Genomic DNA, 18,077 nt, shown 5'->3' on the forward strand with positions numbered 1-18,077 from the left:
GCAACTCAGTAACCGAACAAAAGGCGAAGGGACCTGACAGCCAAGCCACGCCTCTCGCCCCCTCGAAGCTCCGCCCCCAGGGAAACGCCCACCCGCTGATGAGGGTTCACTGGCTGCTTCTCCTGACAGTCCCGTCGAGGGGCGGAGCCTCGCGCCCAGTCCTCTTCCACCGCCGCCTCTGTTTATCCTCTGGCCATTGGCCCCAGGGACTGCTAGTCGGCTCTGGGGACCGCCTCCAACTTGAGGTTTCATCCTCACTCCGCACCTATTGGCAGATAGAAGGTTACTTCCTCCTGATTGGGCAAGGGATTGTCAGTAAGACTAAGGAAAGAACCAATGGGAAGGATGGGGTGTGTCTTGCCCCACCCTAGCTCTGAGCAGGTGAGACTCATTACTCTCCCCTTCCCCCTACCTGTCCAACAGGTGAGTCAGGAGGCGCCATGGGAAAGGACGGACGCCTTCACAGGTCAGCCAACTCAGCGTCAGGCATGATGCTTCTTTGGGCTTATTCACCCTTGCCACAGAGGGATAATAACATATTTGTATAGCACTTCATAGGCTTTTTTTTCTGGGTTGGGATTTTTCCCCCAAAGACAGACTGCTCATGAGATTTCGAATTAGAAGGCCTGGGTTTGGCTTCTGCCACTTAGTAGCTACATGATCTCAGCCAGTTACCTCATCTTTCATCCTGTTTCTCTTCATCTGTAAAATGGGTATATTAGCTGTTTCTGTCTCATGGGGGGGTGCAGGGAAAAAAAAATTAAGATTTCTGAAGTCACTTGGACAACTGCTAAAAGTTAGAATTTAAAGATAGGGAGGGGTTTATTTAATTCTCACGACAATTCTGAAAAAAATTTTAAGACAACAAAATGAGCATCATTTCGATGATGGGGAAGCTAAAATTCAGAGAAGTCACAAAACAACAAAGTAGCGTATCCTAAACTAGAACCCCTTTCTTCTCATTTCAAGGCCCACCAAACGCATGTTCTCCTGGTGGAATAATAGCATGGACATAAATGTTAAAGCAGTGGGGAGGGGTGGGGAGAAAAGAAAAAAAATTCTGGGCAGAAACAGAAGAGCAATGATTTGGGACAAAGTTTGAGAAAATAGTGGTGGGTCTGGGAGAAAATCAGGCATCAGATCTAAAGGAAATCAACACAAGCATAAAAGAAATGGGACAGGGGCGCCTGGGTGGCTCAGTGGGTTAAGCCGCTGCCTTCGGCTCAGGTCATGATCTCGGGATCTCTGCTCAGCAGGGAGCCTGCTTCTCTCTCTCTCTCTCTCTCTCTCTCTGCCTGCCTCTCTATCTACTTGTGATCACTCTCTGTCAAATAAATAAATAAAATCTTTAAAAAAAAAAAAAGAAAGAAATGGGACAGCAGCCCTCTCAGTAGTGGACGATCGTGGGTTAGTTATCAGAAAGAACTTCCCAATAGGCCAGCAAGGCAAGAAGACAAGGATCTTTCTGTTCTGTGGGTAATGGAATGGATGCCCACTTTCATGGATGTTCGGTTTGCTGAGCTTACCACGGACATTCATTCATCAACACTTAAGTATTGAGCACCAACTGTATGCTCGGCACCAGATGAGACCCTGGTAACACAGAAAATCAAAATTATCCCAACCCCCGAAGGGTTCCCAGAGAGCTAAGTGTAAACAGGTCATCTTAGCCACTCGGAGTATGTGAGAATTGAGAGAGTCGTTGTCAGGAAAAGGTCCTCCCTCAAACAAGTTCTATAGTCCCAAAGCTAGCACCTAGGGTGGGCTGGGTAAAGGCAACCCAGCAGCATCCTTGACCACTTTCCCACCAGAGAAAGGAATGGTGGCCAAAACAGTCTCACTTCTGAAGCTAGTGCCATCCAGGAAGCCTTCCTGGAGGAGGTCAGGGAGACATCAACATCCTTAACCAGACATCATTCCACATGCCAGGGCCACTGCCCTTTACTTAGTTTCCTTGACTCCCCCCCCCCTCTTGCTTTTTTGAGTATCTTCCTCCCTACTTATCCCTGCCCACCTCTCCACCTGCTCCCCTCAACCCCCAGTCAGGTAGTACAGTAGCCAGCCCTCAGCTTGGGAGGAATAGAGCTGCTCTCCCCATCCCCTGCCCACCTCCCCACCCACACCCCTGCACACAGACACACACACTTCCCAGACCCGAGCCTGACTTTGCTCTTTTCTTCCTTTCTTCCTCTCTCTGCATACAGGCTGGTTGATGACAGAGGAGTGGAAGAGCCTGGTGGAATAAAGGAGCACAAATAGGGCTTCAGAATAAAGCCTGTATGTGTGTGTGTGTGTCTCCCCAGAATGTTCCCTGCACGTCAGCATGGGACAAGCTGCGACATGCTGGCCCCAAAGCTAAGCATTGGGCTGGGACTGGATGGAGGCACCACCCAATGCAGCAGGAAAGACTGGAATAAGAGCCATGACTCTTCCCAGATCAAGGGATTTCAGCACATTTATTATGCACCTACTGTGTGCCTGCCTGCCAGGCACTGAGGATTCATCCGTAGGCTACAGAAAAGAATCAGAAAATGATGTTTACTACCATGAGCTGCCTGGGTAGAGGATTTGGTCTCAAGGGGCAAAGAGGTGCCTAGGGACAGGGATGAGAGTCACTGTGGCCACAGTCTCCCTGGTAGCTTGAACTTAAGGCCACAGGAATATCCTACCCGGGCCCCTTCCTCCAAGCCTTTAAATAAATAAAGGCAGGGATTTCTCTGTTTGAGAAATCTCCCAGAAAGGTGCATCTCCAGCCTCCCTTATATGAATAACTTTGTCTCCTTTTATTCTAAGTTCCTTCTTGTGTCTAGCTTCACTTCGTATTCCTGAATTTTGAGCTCATTTCTCTTGCACAGAGCTCAGGGGAAGCAGAGTTCTTGGGCCATGAAGAACACAAATGGTTAATACAACCTTGCAACTTTCTGGGTTGGCAGAGTAAAGAAAGAAAGGGCACCAAGGGGCTCATCCCCAAGCTGCCCTAGAATTGCTGGAAATTACCAGCAAAGAGGAGTATGAAGAGGGTCCAATGTTGGGGTGGGAGAACTGGTGGGGACCAGGGAGGCTCTCCTCAGCTCATCCCCGCAGGCCTCTGGGCCATATAAGGAGGCGGAAGAGATGCTGTTGTCTTCCATCTCAGGCCCCTCTCTGTTAGGGATTTAGATGTGCAAAAGCCACACACACATACACACACAACCATCTGCACTCATACCTTCGGGATATACACTGATGGGCCCAGATTCAGACACACAAATGCCAGGCACATCAGCACTTTCTCCCCAGCGTGCACACGCGTGCGCGCACACACACACACACACAGCCTTTCCCTCCTCTTTTTTTATAGTTTTCTTTTTTTTTTTAAGATTTTATTTATTTATTTGACAGAGAGAAATCACAAGAGAGGCAGGCAGAGAGAGAGGAAGGGAAGCAGGCTCTCCGCTGAGCAGAGAGCCCGATGTGGGACTCGATCCCAGGACCCTGAGATCATGACCCGAGCCGAAGGCAGTGGCTTAACCCACTGAGCCACCCAGGCGCCCCCTTTCCCTCCTCTTTGACCCAAGGTGGCTGCAGGGATGGCCACCTCTAGAAAGGAAGATGGGGTGGGGGGGCACCTGGGTGGTTCAATCAGTTAAGCATCTGACTTCAGCAGGTCGTGATCTTGGGGTCCTGGGATCCAGCCCCACAGCAGGCTCCCTGCTGAGCAGGGAGTCTCCTTGTCCTTCTCCCCCTGCCCCTCCCCACACTTGTGCGCAAGCTCTCTCTCTCTCTTTCTCTCTCTCTCTCTCAAATAAATAATTTTTTAAAAAATCTTATAAAGGAAGATGGGGTGAACAGATGGGTGACTAAACTTTGGGCTGATGACGCTGCCTTCCCACAGCAGGAAAGAAACAGACAACTGGAAGTTATTCCTGGGGGGAGCAGACAGAATCAAAGGCAATGCAAAGAGCCAGAGGCATTTTGCAAACGGCCTCCTCTGGACCCTGGCGCAGAGCCATCTACAAGCCTGGGGAAGGGGCCTCTGTCCTGGTTCTCCCACAGGGTGTGGGGGGAGCACCCCTCCATACAGGAATAAGGGGAGGAGTCTACACAGTGTTCATACTCTCCCCTTTGAGACCACACTCTGGAGGGGAAGCTGGAATTCCCTGCCCAGAGCTGACCCTGCTTTAGGGCCTGTGGTTCTCCTGTTCTGGCTTTTTCTCCTGAGAATGGACAGCAGCAGCTTGTGTGTTAGGTGCACGCTTGGGCCAAAGGGCAACAGGGGCAGGTATGGGGGAGGGATGGACGCTGCAGACATCCCCCCTGGGGGATCCACACATGTGTGCTGGTGAGTGGGGAGCCAGGGGTGAGAAGGGAAAGGGAGATGGCCCCGGGGCTGGGGGTCGGGGAATAGTTATCCCCAGGCTGCTATGTTCTGAGAAGGAATCAGAACTCTGAGTTCCATTCTGGCCTTTCATTCTGGCCTTTCCGGTCGCTGTAGCATATACTTGTCAAGGTAGATCTTACTTAGCAGTTTATTAGCTTGATCTGTGACTCATTCATAACTCTGTATGTGGGCCTCTATTTGCACTCTGGCCTCCGCTGCTGGTGTCCGGGTTGGGGGATGGCTCACTGGGATCCTTCGGGGCTGGGGAGACTCTAGCTCCCAAGCTCTCCTAGCAGGAGGCGGGCCAGGCCCTGCCAGCAGCAGGAGCGCAGAAGATGGTGCAAGGCCCCTGGGCAGGATGCGGGGGGGGGGGGGGGGGGGGGGGGGAGGTCCTGCTTTTTGTACTGCCCTTTGCCCAGGGGAGGAGCCTGGGGGCCAGAGACCGCCCACAGCCTGGTCCTGAGGGTGTGTGCCCAGCTAGCCCGGGAGGGGGATGGCTCTTAATTACAGAGGTAGCTCCCAAGACATTTCACTGCAAGGCCTGTGGGCGGGGATGGAATGTCAGAAAGAAAACAGGGAGACAAGAAAACAGAGATAGGAGGGCCAGAAATAGCACAGGCTAGGGGAAGATACCAGGGGCTGGAGGTGGTGGTGGATAGAGAGGCTGAGAGAGGGTCAGGACCTCTCCAGAGAGGGACTACCCCCCATTAGGTACCCCCCTTACCTACCCCCAACCCCCACCAACAAGGTGTGATTCCAGAATTTTAGGAACGCAACAGGATGGGCTCCAAGCACTGGGATTGTATTCTTGAGATGTGCCTCCCTGGCCTTCTGCGCAACCCCCTCTGCCTGCCGAGAGTTTGGGTGGGGGGACGCAGCAGGGGGAACCTTGCCACCTGAGTCATCCCTCTCACTGCTCCTGGCCTGGGCGACTCCTGGAACAGGCTGACGCAGCTGAGGCCCCACCCATCTGCCAGCGAGCTGGGAGATTCCTGCCCTGATAGGCAGTCTTCTAGTAGAGAGGGTGCCCCTCCCCTGGTACACGCGTGTGCAAGCATGCGCCCACACGTACACACACACACCGATGACAGAATTTCTCCCCCACCTGTGGAGAGTCCTAGGGGAAAGGAAGAAGAAACAATCAGAACCTCCTTCCTTGCATATACAGGGAAACTGAGGCTAGAACCAGGAAAGAAACGTCCCCAAGGTCACACAAGCAAATTCCTGGCAGAGCTGGGACCTGAACCTTGTCTCCTGCCCCCCAGCCCACAGGTCCCACCAATCTACGTCTTCTCTATCTAAGCAAAGTTGGGGTGCCGTATATGTATTAAAGGGAGATGAGAACCAATTTTGTGGGAAGTCACCTTGCGGTGTGACTTTAGGAAAAAAACATCCGGATTCGAGAAAGGGGGTTGAGGGACCAGGGGGCCTTGCTGGACTGTCCCACCCTCCGCAGGGCTGGAAAATCTCGGCTTAGGAGGGCACCATCCAAAGCCACAGTCCGTGGATTTCGCAGAGACCTTTCCCCCACCTCCCCGGACTCCAGTCTCTGCGCCCGAGACTCCAGCAGGGCGGGATCTGCGGCCAGGGCTTGGAGCCCCCACCCACCACCTGCTACGTGAATCACTTCTTCCCCAGTCCCATCTGCGGCCACCAGGGAATTTGAGAGTTGAGATCCCTGAATATTTCATCGGCACCTCAGCCTTCAGTGAAGCAGCAGCCAACTTACAGCTCATGGATAATTTATGGCGCCGGCGGGGAACCTGGAAGTGGTGAGGGGGAGGGGCGGGCAGCGTTGGGGCGGGCGAAGCCTGGATTGGGCGGGCGCTGAGGGTGCTGGGCAGAGGCCAGGTCCGCTGGAAGTTTGCGTGTGTGTGTGTGCGCGCGCGCGCGTGTGTGCGTGTGCGTGTGTGTGTGTGTGTGTGTAGGGAGGGGGGCGCTCCAAGGCCTGGGACATTTCCATTTTTGAGGATACCAATGTATTACCAAAAAAAAAAAAAAAAAAAGGCAAAAACCCACAACCACCACCAACAACCAGGTTCGTCAAAATAATTGTGCTAAAGGTTAAAGTCATGCGACAAGCATTTTCTGACTTCATTCCTAACCCCGTGTCTCTGTAACTGTGAGCATAACCTCATTTGGAGATACCAAAAGCTTTTTTGTTTGATTTAAGATTTTACTTTTAAGTAATCTCTACATGCAATGTGAAGCTGGAATTTACAACCCCAAGAGCAAGAGTCACCTGCTTCACAGGCTGAGCCAGCCAGGCGCCCCCCAAAAGCTTTTAATGGTATATCCTTCATGGCTGTGAGAGAGACCCCCTGCTCCCCACACCCACCAGGGCCAGGGAGAGAGGCCAGACTCGCCACTCAGACTGGCGGGACTGCTCTCCTTCCTTGCTTCCTCCAGGAAGACCACCAGGATTGAGCCAAGAGGTCAAGGGAAAAGGAGGGCATCTCCTGTGGCAGCTCTTCACTGTGCTCCAAGAACATAATATCCCACTCTTCTCCTAAAAGGAAGGATGAAAAAGGTGATCCCAAATGGAAAATGTCAAGTTCTCCTTGACTCTTCATTGGAAGTGACTTCCCTTAGTGAGTTCTTTCTTCCCCAGATTCGGAGGATTAACTATATGTGTGTTGGGGGAGGAAAGGTAAGAAAGCAGGCATGTTCTCCCCCTACCTCAGTTTCCCCACCTGAGTCATGGGTGTGAGAGGCACTCCCAGCCCAAGGGCCGACTGGGGGACAGAACAGATGCTATCCAGGTGCCTTGGCGCCTAGTGGGACCCAGGCTGGTGGTGATTACAGGTGATATGTCCACTCGGCCTGGGGCTGGCTCTGGTGGGCAGCCCCAGGCCCTGACATACTCCCACCTAATCCCTGAGTCATCATGGGGCTAAGCCAGCCTTCTAGCCTCTCTGAGCCTCAGTTTCCCCATCCATGAAGGTGGGGCCATCTGCCAGGGCTGTCCTTGGGGAGGAGTGGGAGAACCGGATAAAGGCCCCAGAGTGGGGACCTGCCGTCAGATTATGCTGCTGTCACTGGTGCCAACATAGGGAAGGGGTCCTTCTCTGTCCCCAGGGGAGACCCTACTGTCCTGGAGAAAGGGGAAAACCAGGGTGAGACTTTAAGAACTATTGCTCAAACCTAAGTGGGGGGGGGGGATTTCTTCCCTTAGAATTTTCTGGAATTTTGGAAGAGGCTGTAGGACTTTCCCCCTCCACTGGCCGTCACTTCTCAGGATTCAGGAAGGTGCTGGTCTAAGTGACCCAGCAAGTCTGTCCCCAGGCTCCCTAACACGGGCTGGATTCCACCGCGAGCTGACAATGGCAGGAGGTGGGGGAGGGCAGGCTCTGGAATTGGGGCTGAGGCAGAACTTGACTGCCTGCTCTTCCTTGCCCCTGCCTACCCCCTTCCTCCCTCCCTTCTAGAACTCCTTGCCTCCCTCAGTAGGCAGTGGCAATGTGGGGGCTCTGTCCACACAGCTGGCCCCTCCCTCTCTTCTCTGAGCAGCATGGATCTGGGGGAGAAGAGCCTCAAACCCAGCTCAGCCGTCACTCAATCTGAGGAACCTGGGACAAGTTGCTTCCCATTCCTCGGCCTCACCTGTAGCAGAAGGGAACTGAGGCCTATGTCATGAGAACATTTAAGACCAAGTGTCCAGCCCATGGTGGGTACTCAGTACACTGTAGTAGTGACATTTGCTTCAGGACGGGGTCTTTCTGGGTCCGGCCACCTCTGTGGCCTCTGAGCCTGGCCCTATTGTGTGAGGTCGCCATGCCCAGTCCCTTTTAGGCCTTCCCTCACCTTCTACCCATTATACTACAGATGCTATGACTGATGAGGTGCTGGGTGGGGTGTTGGGGGGCGGGGTAAGGAGGGACCAGGTGAGACAGATGTGGAGGAGGCGAGGGTGTCTGCAATGGGTGGGGTTGGGAGAATGGGCTAGAGGGCCCACGCTCGGACTCGGTCTCACCGGTTTGGGGACCTGGCCCAGCACTGGGGAGACGCTGGCATCAGGGAGAGGCGGGAGGGGCTGACGGTTGCCTAGAAGAGGAGAGCTGAGTAAGGGACACGGGGCTGCAGGGCCTGGGCCACAGAGCACCCCCATACACTCACACTCTGTCTCCCCACCACACACTCAGACATGCCGCTCTCGGATGCACACTCTGACACACACAACACGCTTCCTAAATGGCATCCCCTCAGCTCTCCCTGTTCCTCCTCCCCAACTCTACTTTTCTGATTTATCAGACTAACCATATAATTTATTTATTATAACATTTACTGTTGGGGCGCCTGGGTGCTCAGTCAGTTAAGTGTCTGCCTTCAGCTCAGGTCCAGGGTATCAAGTCCCGAATATGGCTCCCTGTTCAGCGGGGAGCCTGCTTCTCCCTCTCCCTCTGACCCTCCCCACCGTTCCTGAGCTCTCACTCTCTGCTCTAATAAATAAATAAAATCATTTTTTTTTAAGATTTTATTTATTTATTTGACAGACAAAGATCACAAGTAGGCAGAGAGGCAGGCAGAGAGAGAAGGGGGCGGGGAAGCAGGCTCCCTGCTGAGCAGAGAGCCTGATGTAGGGCTTGATCCCAGGACCCTGGGATCATGACCTGAGCCAAAGGCAGAGGCTTTAACCCACTGAGCCACCCAGGCGCCCCTAAATGAATAAAATCTTTTTTAAAAAAATAATAATACCCATTGTTTATTGCAGGTCTCTCTGCTGGAACGCAAGCTCAGTGAAGGCAGGGTGCTTGGCCTGCTTTGCCCACTGTTGTATGCCCAGCACCTACACCGTGCTCAGCACATAGTAGGTGCTTGATTAATAGGTACTGAGTGAGTGAACCCCTCCAGAAATACATTCATGAAGGCGCGCACTCTCCTGGCCCCGCGTGCAGAAACACGCTGGGTCCCTGTGAAACTGCCACAGACATTCTCAGACGCGTGCACGGAGGCCCAGGCTCACACCCAGACCCACACATCCACGCAACACGCGAGCACACAGACCTTCTTTCTCCTGCACTCACACCCTCTCAGACTCACACCCAGCTGTCCAGATTCCAAAGCTCCTACTCACAGCAGGCACGCTCCAGCACGTCCCAGCTCCCCACCCTCTGAAGTGCCAGCCCCTCCCAGAAACAGGGGGCGGGGCGTCCGTGGAGACTGACGACACCGCCTCTAGAAAGGGGTGCGGTGGGGCAAGACCGCCCAGGCACCCGCACCCGGGAGCTCTGACCAGAGGCTCCCACTGCGGACCCACCTACGGGAGAGAGGGAGTGAGGTCACCGGTGCCCTCAGCCTTGACCCAGCCCTGTTCCAGACTGACTCTGGCCTTCTTGTCCTTGTCCCCACCAGAGACCCAGGGGCGGGGTCTGGGTGAAGCAGAGAGTCCTCCTGGGCACAGAGCTGGGGAGGGCCCAGGCCAGGTCACCTGGCACACCTGTGGGGAGGGCAGGGGTGCGGGCTTCCCAGCATCAGCTCCACCTTCCGGTAGGAAAAGCTTCCTACACCACCCTGCCCCCTGGGAGGCCTGAACCGTGGGGAGTCGCGCAGAACTGTTACCTTCCTGGCCCCAGCCCAGGGTCCCTCTCCACAGAGGCTCCTTTTGCCCCCCCCCCCCCCCCCCCCCCCCCCGCTGGACAGTGGGAGAGGACACGGTGCATGCAGCACAGCACTAAAAAGCCACCTGGAGACACCCTCATCTCCGCACCTCCATACAATCAGCCCCCTAGAGCTGATGGGAGATTGGGCAAGAGGATCTGGCAGTTCCACTGCCACCACGAGGTCTCAGGTCATCAAACTGTATCCCTAGGGCCCCTCTGGTGCCCGAGATGGAACCCCAGCCTCTGCTCAAGAATGGGAGACTGGACATGCTTGCTCATACCCTCGAGCACTTGGGTCAGGAAATGCCTAGAAAATAAGAAAATGGAAATGTCCTCAACCCCCTCCCCATGCTCATCACACTCCCCGAGGGAAGCAATGCTGAACCAGGAAAATATAGGACATCCCATCTTAGAAATCTGAAACAACACCTTCCAGGGACTGAGGAAGGAACTGCGTGCTCACGCCCCCTGGTGGGCGGAGCTGTAATTGCACCCTGCTCTCAAACAAAACAAACCAACCCTGCGCGGGTTTTGAGGCCAAACTATTTCCCCCTTGCCCACCCCATATTTACACAGGAGGGGAGATGGATGCAGAGGGAGGGAGGGAAGGACGCGCACCCTCATCCCAGGGGAGACCGAACTCCAGGTACTGCGGTTCATTCAACAACAAGAAACATTTATTGAGCACGTGCTGCCAGTGGGCCAGGAACCACTGCACTCCTGGTCCAGTGCTCTTTGTGACACCAGCTGCCCCATCTGCGGTCTCAGAAATCCAGGCTGAGATCCAACTTGGAGGAGCAGGAATATTCTCCTCCAGGAGACTGTCCAAGTGAGGAGAGCACCGGGGAGGACGGGCCGTCATCAGCAGGAGCACCTCCGTCCTGTGGCCCAGAGACCCTGAGAAGGCACAGGAGGGACCTGGGGAGCAGCGCTCACAGCTGGGGTGGGATGAGGCCTGGTCAGCTATGTCCATTTTACATTTTTAATAAATAGTTCTTGATGCTGCACAGGCTGGTGAGGGCGGTACCATTGGGCCCAAGCGTCCCCAGCTCTCGAGGGGTGCAAGGCTGGCCCTCTTCTCATGCTAGTTCAGGCTCCAGCTCTGGAAAGGAAAGGAGGGAGTACCAGGTTAGCCCCTCACTCGCTCCCAACAAGCATCTGGGTGCTGTCCTGCAGGGCTGGAGATAGACAGGAGGGGGGCTCCCTGGAGCAGGTCTCAGCTGGGTCCCCACTCCAGAAAGGATGCCACCCCCCTCACATACAAGGTGGGACAGGGTTGGCCAACAGTCTAGAAGTCCCCAGAGGAGGGGTCCCAGCACTCCAACTGCCTCTACCGCACAGTATGTGGATCCTTCTGGGGCCAACCTCCAGCCCAGGTTACAGCCCCACCCTCCGCCGGGACTCGAGTCACTGACCAGCCTCTGCCTCGTCCCCCTTGGCATCCGGCTCCTGCCACCAGTCAGCATAGATGCTCTCCTCGTAGTCCCCCTCCCCCTCGAACTCGGCATCAGAGGGCAGGTCCTTGGGCTCCACGGGGGTCACTGTCTCTTCCAGCTCCATCTAGAGCAGCCCGAGGGTGGGGAGAGAAACAAAGTCACGACAGGTGCAAACCCAGACAGTTTCACCTCCTGGACAAGCCCCATTCCTCCCCACCCCCCACCACCATCCCATCTCAGTCCCCAAAGCCACCGCCTTCCCCAGTCTCAAGATTCCACCAGGGACCGATCTGAGGGTTTCTCCCACAGGGTCCCACTCCCAGACGGAGCCGGTGCTCCCCCAGCAGAGATTCAATGTCAGCTAAGCGGTCCCTCTCCAAGGCCCTCCACTGAACCAGGAATTCCACAGCGAATCTGCTAGTCCACGCGTACAGGGTGCTCATGCGATTTCCTGGCCAGGAACACGATTACTGCCCCCCACCACCACCACGTGGCTGGATAACATCTGGATACCTCCCGCTGACCTCACTGATGCCAGGCGTCAGCTCCGGGATGCAACCCTGGCCCATGAGCCCATTGGATCTGGAGCTCTCCCCTGGTGGCCCACGCCAACCTCTCCTGAGCACTGCTGGTGCCTCCCCGCTAGACTGTGAGACGCTCAGGGAAAGGGCTATGCCTTTCATCCCCTTGCCACAGCCCCACATTTGTGGCCTGCTCGTTGTCTGGCAAAGAGCAGGCCACGAATAAGAGTCATCAAAATGGCACTATTCACTAAGAGCTCTCCACACTTGACCTCGTTTCATTGTCACCAGAAAGGTGTGACGTGGGCATCATCTCCCCCACGCAAGATGCAGGAATGGAAGTTCAAGAGCTACTTGAGACTTGCCTGGAGGCTGCCCACCCGGTGAATGGCGGAGCCATGTCTAGCTGTTGCCAAGGCCAGGGTGCAAACTGTGTCCCCGCTGCCCTGGTATATGATGAGTGGTGGATGGGTGAGTGAGCAAAGTGGGTAACGAATACATCGGCCCCGAGCACAACACCGCACCAAAATTCAGACTCTCGAACCCTCGTTCAGAATCAAGGTACCACCCTGTAGTCCTTCCTTCCTGGCATCCTGTGTTTGTTCATTCACTGGTTCATTCAAACTGTTTCCCAACACCAGCTCTGTGGCAGGTGCCATGGGAAAGCTGGGAATAACGTGGTCCCCCATCCCAGAGCCCAATCTTCTGGGAGACTGGCTGGAGAAGGGGGCTGGGGGGTGAGATGGACCAGCGCTGCAAATCACTCCAGGCCCGGGGAGGCACAGAGGGTCAGAGCTGGCACTGAAAGCCCAGAAGACAGAGCCAGGGCACGCAGGGAGGGCTTCCTGGAGGAGCTGCCACTTGAGCTGGGCAGGGGAGTTGGTGGGCAAGACACATAAAGAAGGGGAGCATGAGAACGCTGACCAAGGAGAGAGGAGGGACAGGTGAATCCTTCCTGCCTCACAGCAGCTGACTGCCAGGAGGTGAGGCTGGGCTTTGGCACAGCGGCCCCTCGGGAAAAGCTCAAGGGTCTCCATCATGGCCCAGCCTAGAGAGCAGGGGCCGCTTACCTCATCATCTGACTGCAGGTACGTATGTACAAACTCCAGCAGCTCCCGAAGCTCAGCGGTCTGGTTGTGGTAGAGCACGGCCTCCTGAGAGGAGGGGAGGAAGACGGGGTAAGCCAGACCCTGCCGCCACATGGGGGAGGAGCCTAGTTGTTAGGATCTGGGTGTTTCCACCCTTTTTCAGCTCAAGGAGCAGGGGACAGGTATCAGTTCTCCTGCTGATGGAGAAAGCCACAGCTGCTTGGAATGTCCGGGTTAAGGAGAATTCTGAGGGCTCTATTAGAAAAAGTTCCCTAGTCTACGGCCATACCACCCTGAGCGCGCCCGATCTCGTCTGATCTCGGAAGCTAAGCAGGGTCGGGCCTGGTTAGTACTTGGATGGGAGAAAAAGTTCCCTAATCCATTAGCAACGTCTGCCACGCCTAAGGAAATCAAGGGTGGCATCATGTGCCCCATGACTGTCAGTCTTGCCCTAGATTCCCAGGGGTTCCTTAGTTGGTCCAAACTAGGGGTCCCTGGGAAGAAGGGCAAAGGCCAGCAGAGAGAGGGACCAGGGTGGGGCGGAGAGCAGGCGAGGGGTAAGGAGCAAGATGGACAGGTATTTGGGGCCTCCTACAGCCGGGGGTCTGTGCTGTCACGGTAGGTGGGACCCCTCCCAACGTGCAGGTGAGGCCACATACTCAGAAAGGATCGGGAAGGTTCCCAGGCCCATTCAGCTGGTGGGGCTGGCCCAGGACTCCAACTGCAACCTGTAGTCTTTCTTTTCCCTTCCCATCCCGCCTTCCAAAGAAGCCAGGAGTTTTTGAATTGAACTGAGAGCGCCTCCAAAGGCCGTGCCCACCTCCCTGGGCTGGAAGTCCTCCTCCTGCAGGCCCCAGCGAGCCCGGTGGAAGCGGTAATACACCAGGTTCTGCTGCATGACGCTGTCCTCAGGGTCGAAGAGCATGTAGCTGGCGGCGCTGCGGGCGGCCTGGCGCACATCGTTCACTGTGGGCAGGACAGGAGGGAGGAGTAGCCCTGCACCTCCCCACCTTCAGAGACAACGTCTTCCTAGCCCATCCCCATCTCCCAGCTCAGTCCAGTGCTCCTGGCTCCCCAGCTGCCTCCCAGATCTTCTGGCCACCTCACCCCACTCAAATAATAACGCGACCTAGAGTGTACTGGGCACTTGCCATGTGCCAGGCCCGTGCAACTCACTGAAGCCTCACCGCTAGTATCATCCCCATTTTGGAGACAAGAAACCCAAGGCACAGAGAGGTTAGCTGGATATCCCAAACTCACACAGCTGGAGAGTAATGGGACTGGGGAATGAGAGCCCAGCAGCCTGGCCCTCAACCTGTCTGCCGACTGGACCCATGAAGGGTCTCCCGGCCCCTTGGTCCTCATCTCCTCCAGCCCGACTCCAGCCTCCATCCAAATCCTGGCATCTTAGCATTGTAGGAACACCGGACATTATCCATCCCAGCCCCAGCTGATGCCCAGGATGTCCCCCAGACAAGGAGAGCCATAAGTCCCCATGCTACTTATTATCAGCCATGTGACTAATGGCCCCTTGCACAGTATGAGCCTCAGTTTCTCATCTGAAAAATGGGTCCAGTCATGTCAGCTGCCGGGAGGTGGTGGGGGGTGGTGGTGAAAGCATCAAGTGAGATAAACAGACATGGCAGGGCTTTGTAAACTGTCAAGTGCTGTCTAACTGTTGGCCACCTGGTCATTTACCCAAGAGGTCCCTGAATTGTCCAAGGGTTGTTCTGTTCCTTCCCACCCTCTCGCCTGCCCACCACCCCCAGCCTCCCCTCCCATCACCCAGGGTCCTCACATCTGAGGGACCGCTCCCCATGACTGACACTCCCAGTGCAGTGCTCTCTCTCCCCCCTGCCCCCCATCCCAAGCCCACCAGGAGGCTCACACTTGTAGTAGGCAAACTGCAGGTAGTGATACATGGTGGCCACGAACTTCTCCACGAAAAAGCCGCCCACGTTGGGGGTCAAGTTGGCCTCACAGTCCACCTTGCACTGCAGGGACTCTGCAAAGAGATCTAGGGAGTGGGAGGCCGGGGTGAAGGAGGTAAATGCCTGAGTAGACTTTGCCTGAGTAGACTTCGCTCAGCATACAAAGGGCAGTGCTAAGGGCGACTTACCACCCGACCACTCAAATCTGAGGGAGCCAAGGCATTCTTTTGTTTGTTTCTTTGTTTGTTTTTAAAGATTTTATTTATTTATTTGACAGAGAGAGAGAGATCACAAGTAGGCAGAGAGAGAGGAGGAAGCAGGCTCCCCGCGGAGCAGAGAGCCGGATGCGGGGCTCAATCCCAGCACCCTGGGATCATCACCCGAGCCGAAGGCAGAGGCTTTAACCCACTGAGCCACCCAGGCGCCCCGAGCCAGGGCATTCTGAGGCAGATGAGGTTTGGAGGTGGCACTGAAGCCTAGAGAGAGCAGCTCAGGACAGTCCTTTCTGCCCCTGCTGAGGGACCTCGCAGTTAGGGACCCCCAGACTAGGAGTGATTTCTGGCGCCACAAAATGCCTTCTGCACCCACCACCTTCGCACCTTTGCCCTCTGCCTGGAAGGCCTGCGATCCCCATGTCCCCAGATCCCTTGCGGATGTCATCACCTCTCCCCACCCATGCCCACGCCTGGGACAGTCAGGGCTGTAGCCTGTCCCTCTCAGCCAACTAAAGGCTCCCGTGGAAGGTTAACCCCTTACTCCTAACTGCCTACGAAGAACTTCCCAGGTGCTTCATAAAAGCCTATGGGGTGAATACTTGGGTCAAGGGGGCTTAGTTCTGGGAAGCAGGGCTCTGTGGGTGAGCGGGACACCCACAGGGGTCTGCAGGGGCTGGGGAGTACCTGCTATGGCTGGGTAGAAGTCCTTGAAGTCCACCTGCTCGTGGGCCCCCTCGCAGCCAGCCAGACACCGGGCAAAGACAGCCAGGTACTCTGCCAGGGCGCGCTCCATGTCCTCCGCGCTGCTGCGGAAGTCTCCGCTGTTGTAGATCTTCACAGCCCTGAGGAACACGGCCTGGAGGGGGGCAGCCCAGGGTCAGGGAGACCCCCCAATAGCTCCCCTCCTCTAACAAGCATTGGGGGCCAGCCCAAGCCGTCCACCCCACCTCGTAGGGCTGCGCCTCCAAGTCTGTGAGGGGCTCCTCGGCGGCGTCTAGCAGCCCCCGGTAGTAGCTGAGATACTTGGCCGTGAGCTCGTGCTTCGGGTTCTTCTGCAGGAACGTGTAGGCCGCGGCGGCCGCCTTCTCCAGCCGGTTAGCCTGCGGGGCGGAGACAGAGTGGGTCGGAAGGGCCTGAGCCCGCAGCCCAGAGCGCACGAGTGGGCTTGGCTGTCCCGGGTCGTGCGGGCGACCCTGCTCCCGACCTGCCAGAATCCGACGCCGGCTCCGAACGACACGGCCCCACAGGGCAGGGGCGCCGGGGGTGGAGGGGGCACCCCGGCTGCGGGCGGGGGTGGGGGGTAGGCGTGGTGGAGGGGAGCAAGCGAGGCGGGGTGGGGGGGGCGGGCGGACTCCGGGACTTGGGAGCGCTGCGGGGCGGAGGGGCGGTGGGTCAGGACGGGAAGGGGGGGCGAGGCCTACCTTGAACAGCGCGTAGTGCAGGTATTGGTAGGGCAGGCGGCTCTGGAAGTCGCGCAGCAGCTGGCGCGGTGGGTAGGGCACCTGGAAGGCGGGCAGCGTCCTCTTGCAGCGCCGCAGGCAGGCGGCGCGTTCCAGGACGTGGCCGAAGAGCTGTAGCTCGCGGGCCCACTCGTCGCCGGGGCCGCCGTCGGGGCCGAGCGCGGGCCCCGAGGGCGAGCCGGCGGGCGGCGCGGGGCCGCTGCAGTTGGCGTGGCAGAAGGCCTCGCTGTCCCGCAGCAGCCGGTGCAGCCGCAGCGCCGCCTCGAGGTAGCGCGCGCTCTCGCGCCAGCTCTCGCCCTCGTACTGCTCGAGCGCGTGCCCGTAGGCCGCGGCCAGGGGCATCAGGTCCTCGGGCGGGAAGCCTCGGAAGCTGTACTTCTCGTACTGCGCCGCGGCGCTGCCCAGCAGCAGCCACAACAGCCCGCACGCCGCCCGCCCCATGGCCGCGCCGGCCGGCTGTCCTCCGGGCGGAGCAGGCGTCAGGGCCCGGAGAGCTGCGGGTAGGGGGGGCGGGGGCGGGAGCGGGGGCCGGGCGGGCGCGCCCGCTGGGTCTTAGCGCCGGGCGCAGGGCGCCGGGGGCCGGAAGGCAGGGTCGCGGTCTGGGCCAGCTCCCCGGAGGGGCCGAGTGGTGCCGGGAGTCCCCAACGTTGCCCGACGTAGGCGGGGGGGTCTTCCCCTTGACAGCTGGTAAGCGGCTGGAGGAACACTTCCCGCAGGGATGGGAGCCCGCAAAGCCCCTCCCCACACAAGGACAATCCCCCACCTTAAGATCAAGAAGTTGAGCGAGCGCCGCCTCTTCCACTCTGCCCAAACCCTGGCACCTGGTCTTTCCATTACAGAGTCCCTTCTGCTTCTTCTCCGCCCTTAGCCCTAATGAAGTCGCCCCTAGTGTCCCCTCCTCGTGCCCCACCCCGGTCCGCTACCGGGAGGTGCACACCGGGCTTCACCCTGCACACAGCACTCTCGCCGCCGCCCACCCATCTCCACCCCCGCGCGGGGAGTCTTGGCCGCCCAGCTTTTGCAACCCGGGGCCGCTCGTCCCGCGAGAGGCCATCCCAGGGGGCAGTGGGGGTCGTGGGGCGGGGGCAATACCAAGGTACCGCCTCAGGTTCTGGAGCCCCACCAGCCACCTGGAGAGATTTGAGGTAAAGAAGGAAGGGATGCTTCAGCCCGGCCTTAGGACCCCGGGGCTCCGGAAAAAAAGACGCAGAACTTTTTTCCTTCTTTCCTTTCTCTCTCTCTCTTTTTTTTTTTTTTTTTTTTTTAATGGAAGTAAGCTCCGACTTCTCCGCTTTCCCGAACCTCCCTCCCTGGTCAGGCCCCTGGACGCTAAGCCCGGGGACAGCGGGAGGGGGGAAGCTGGAGTTCTTTGTGGTGCATTCCTGTGACTCCAGCACTCAGTCTTGCCCCCTCCTCCTATTCCACCCTCCGTCGCCCGCCCCCCGGCCCGCCAGCTCAGTCTCCCC

At 57.1% G+C, this 18,077-nt stretch overlaps 1 protein-coding gene across 1 annotated transcript; it reads right to left on the reverse strand.

Annotated features, from left to right (window-relative positions):
* Positions 1-10,621: 10,621 nt before the first annotated feature.
* P3H4 (prolyl 3-hydroxylase family member 4 (inactive)) lies at positions 10,622-17,094 on the reverse strand. The gene is made up of 8 exons (XM_045986457.1): positions 16,573-17,094; positions 16,099-16,251; positions 15,836-16,007; positions 14,894-15,022; positions 13,826-13,971; positions 12,988-13,071; positions 11,376-11,520; positions 10,622-11,062 (listed from the first exon to the last, which is right to left on the reverse strand). Exons 1-8 carry the CDS (start codon positions 17,050-17,052, stop codon positions 11,040-11,042), a joined length of 1,332 nt encoding a protein of 443 aa, XP_045842413.1. The 5' UTR covers positions 17,053-17,094; the 3' UTR covers positions 10,622-11,039.
* Positions 17,095-18,077: the final 983 nt, after the last annotated feature.

The sequence above is a fragment of the Meles meles genome, chromosome 18, assembly GCF_922984935.1.
Source record: "Meles meles chromosome 18, mMelMel3.1 paternal haplotype, whole genome shotgun sequence".
In the NCBI taxonomy this organism is placed as follows: Eukaryota; Metazoa; Chordata; class Mammalia; order Carnivora; family Mustelidae; genus Meles; species Meles meles.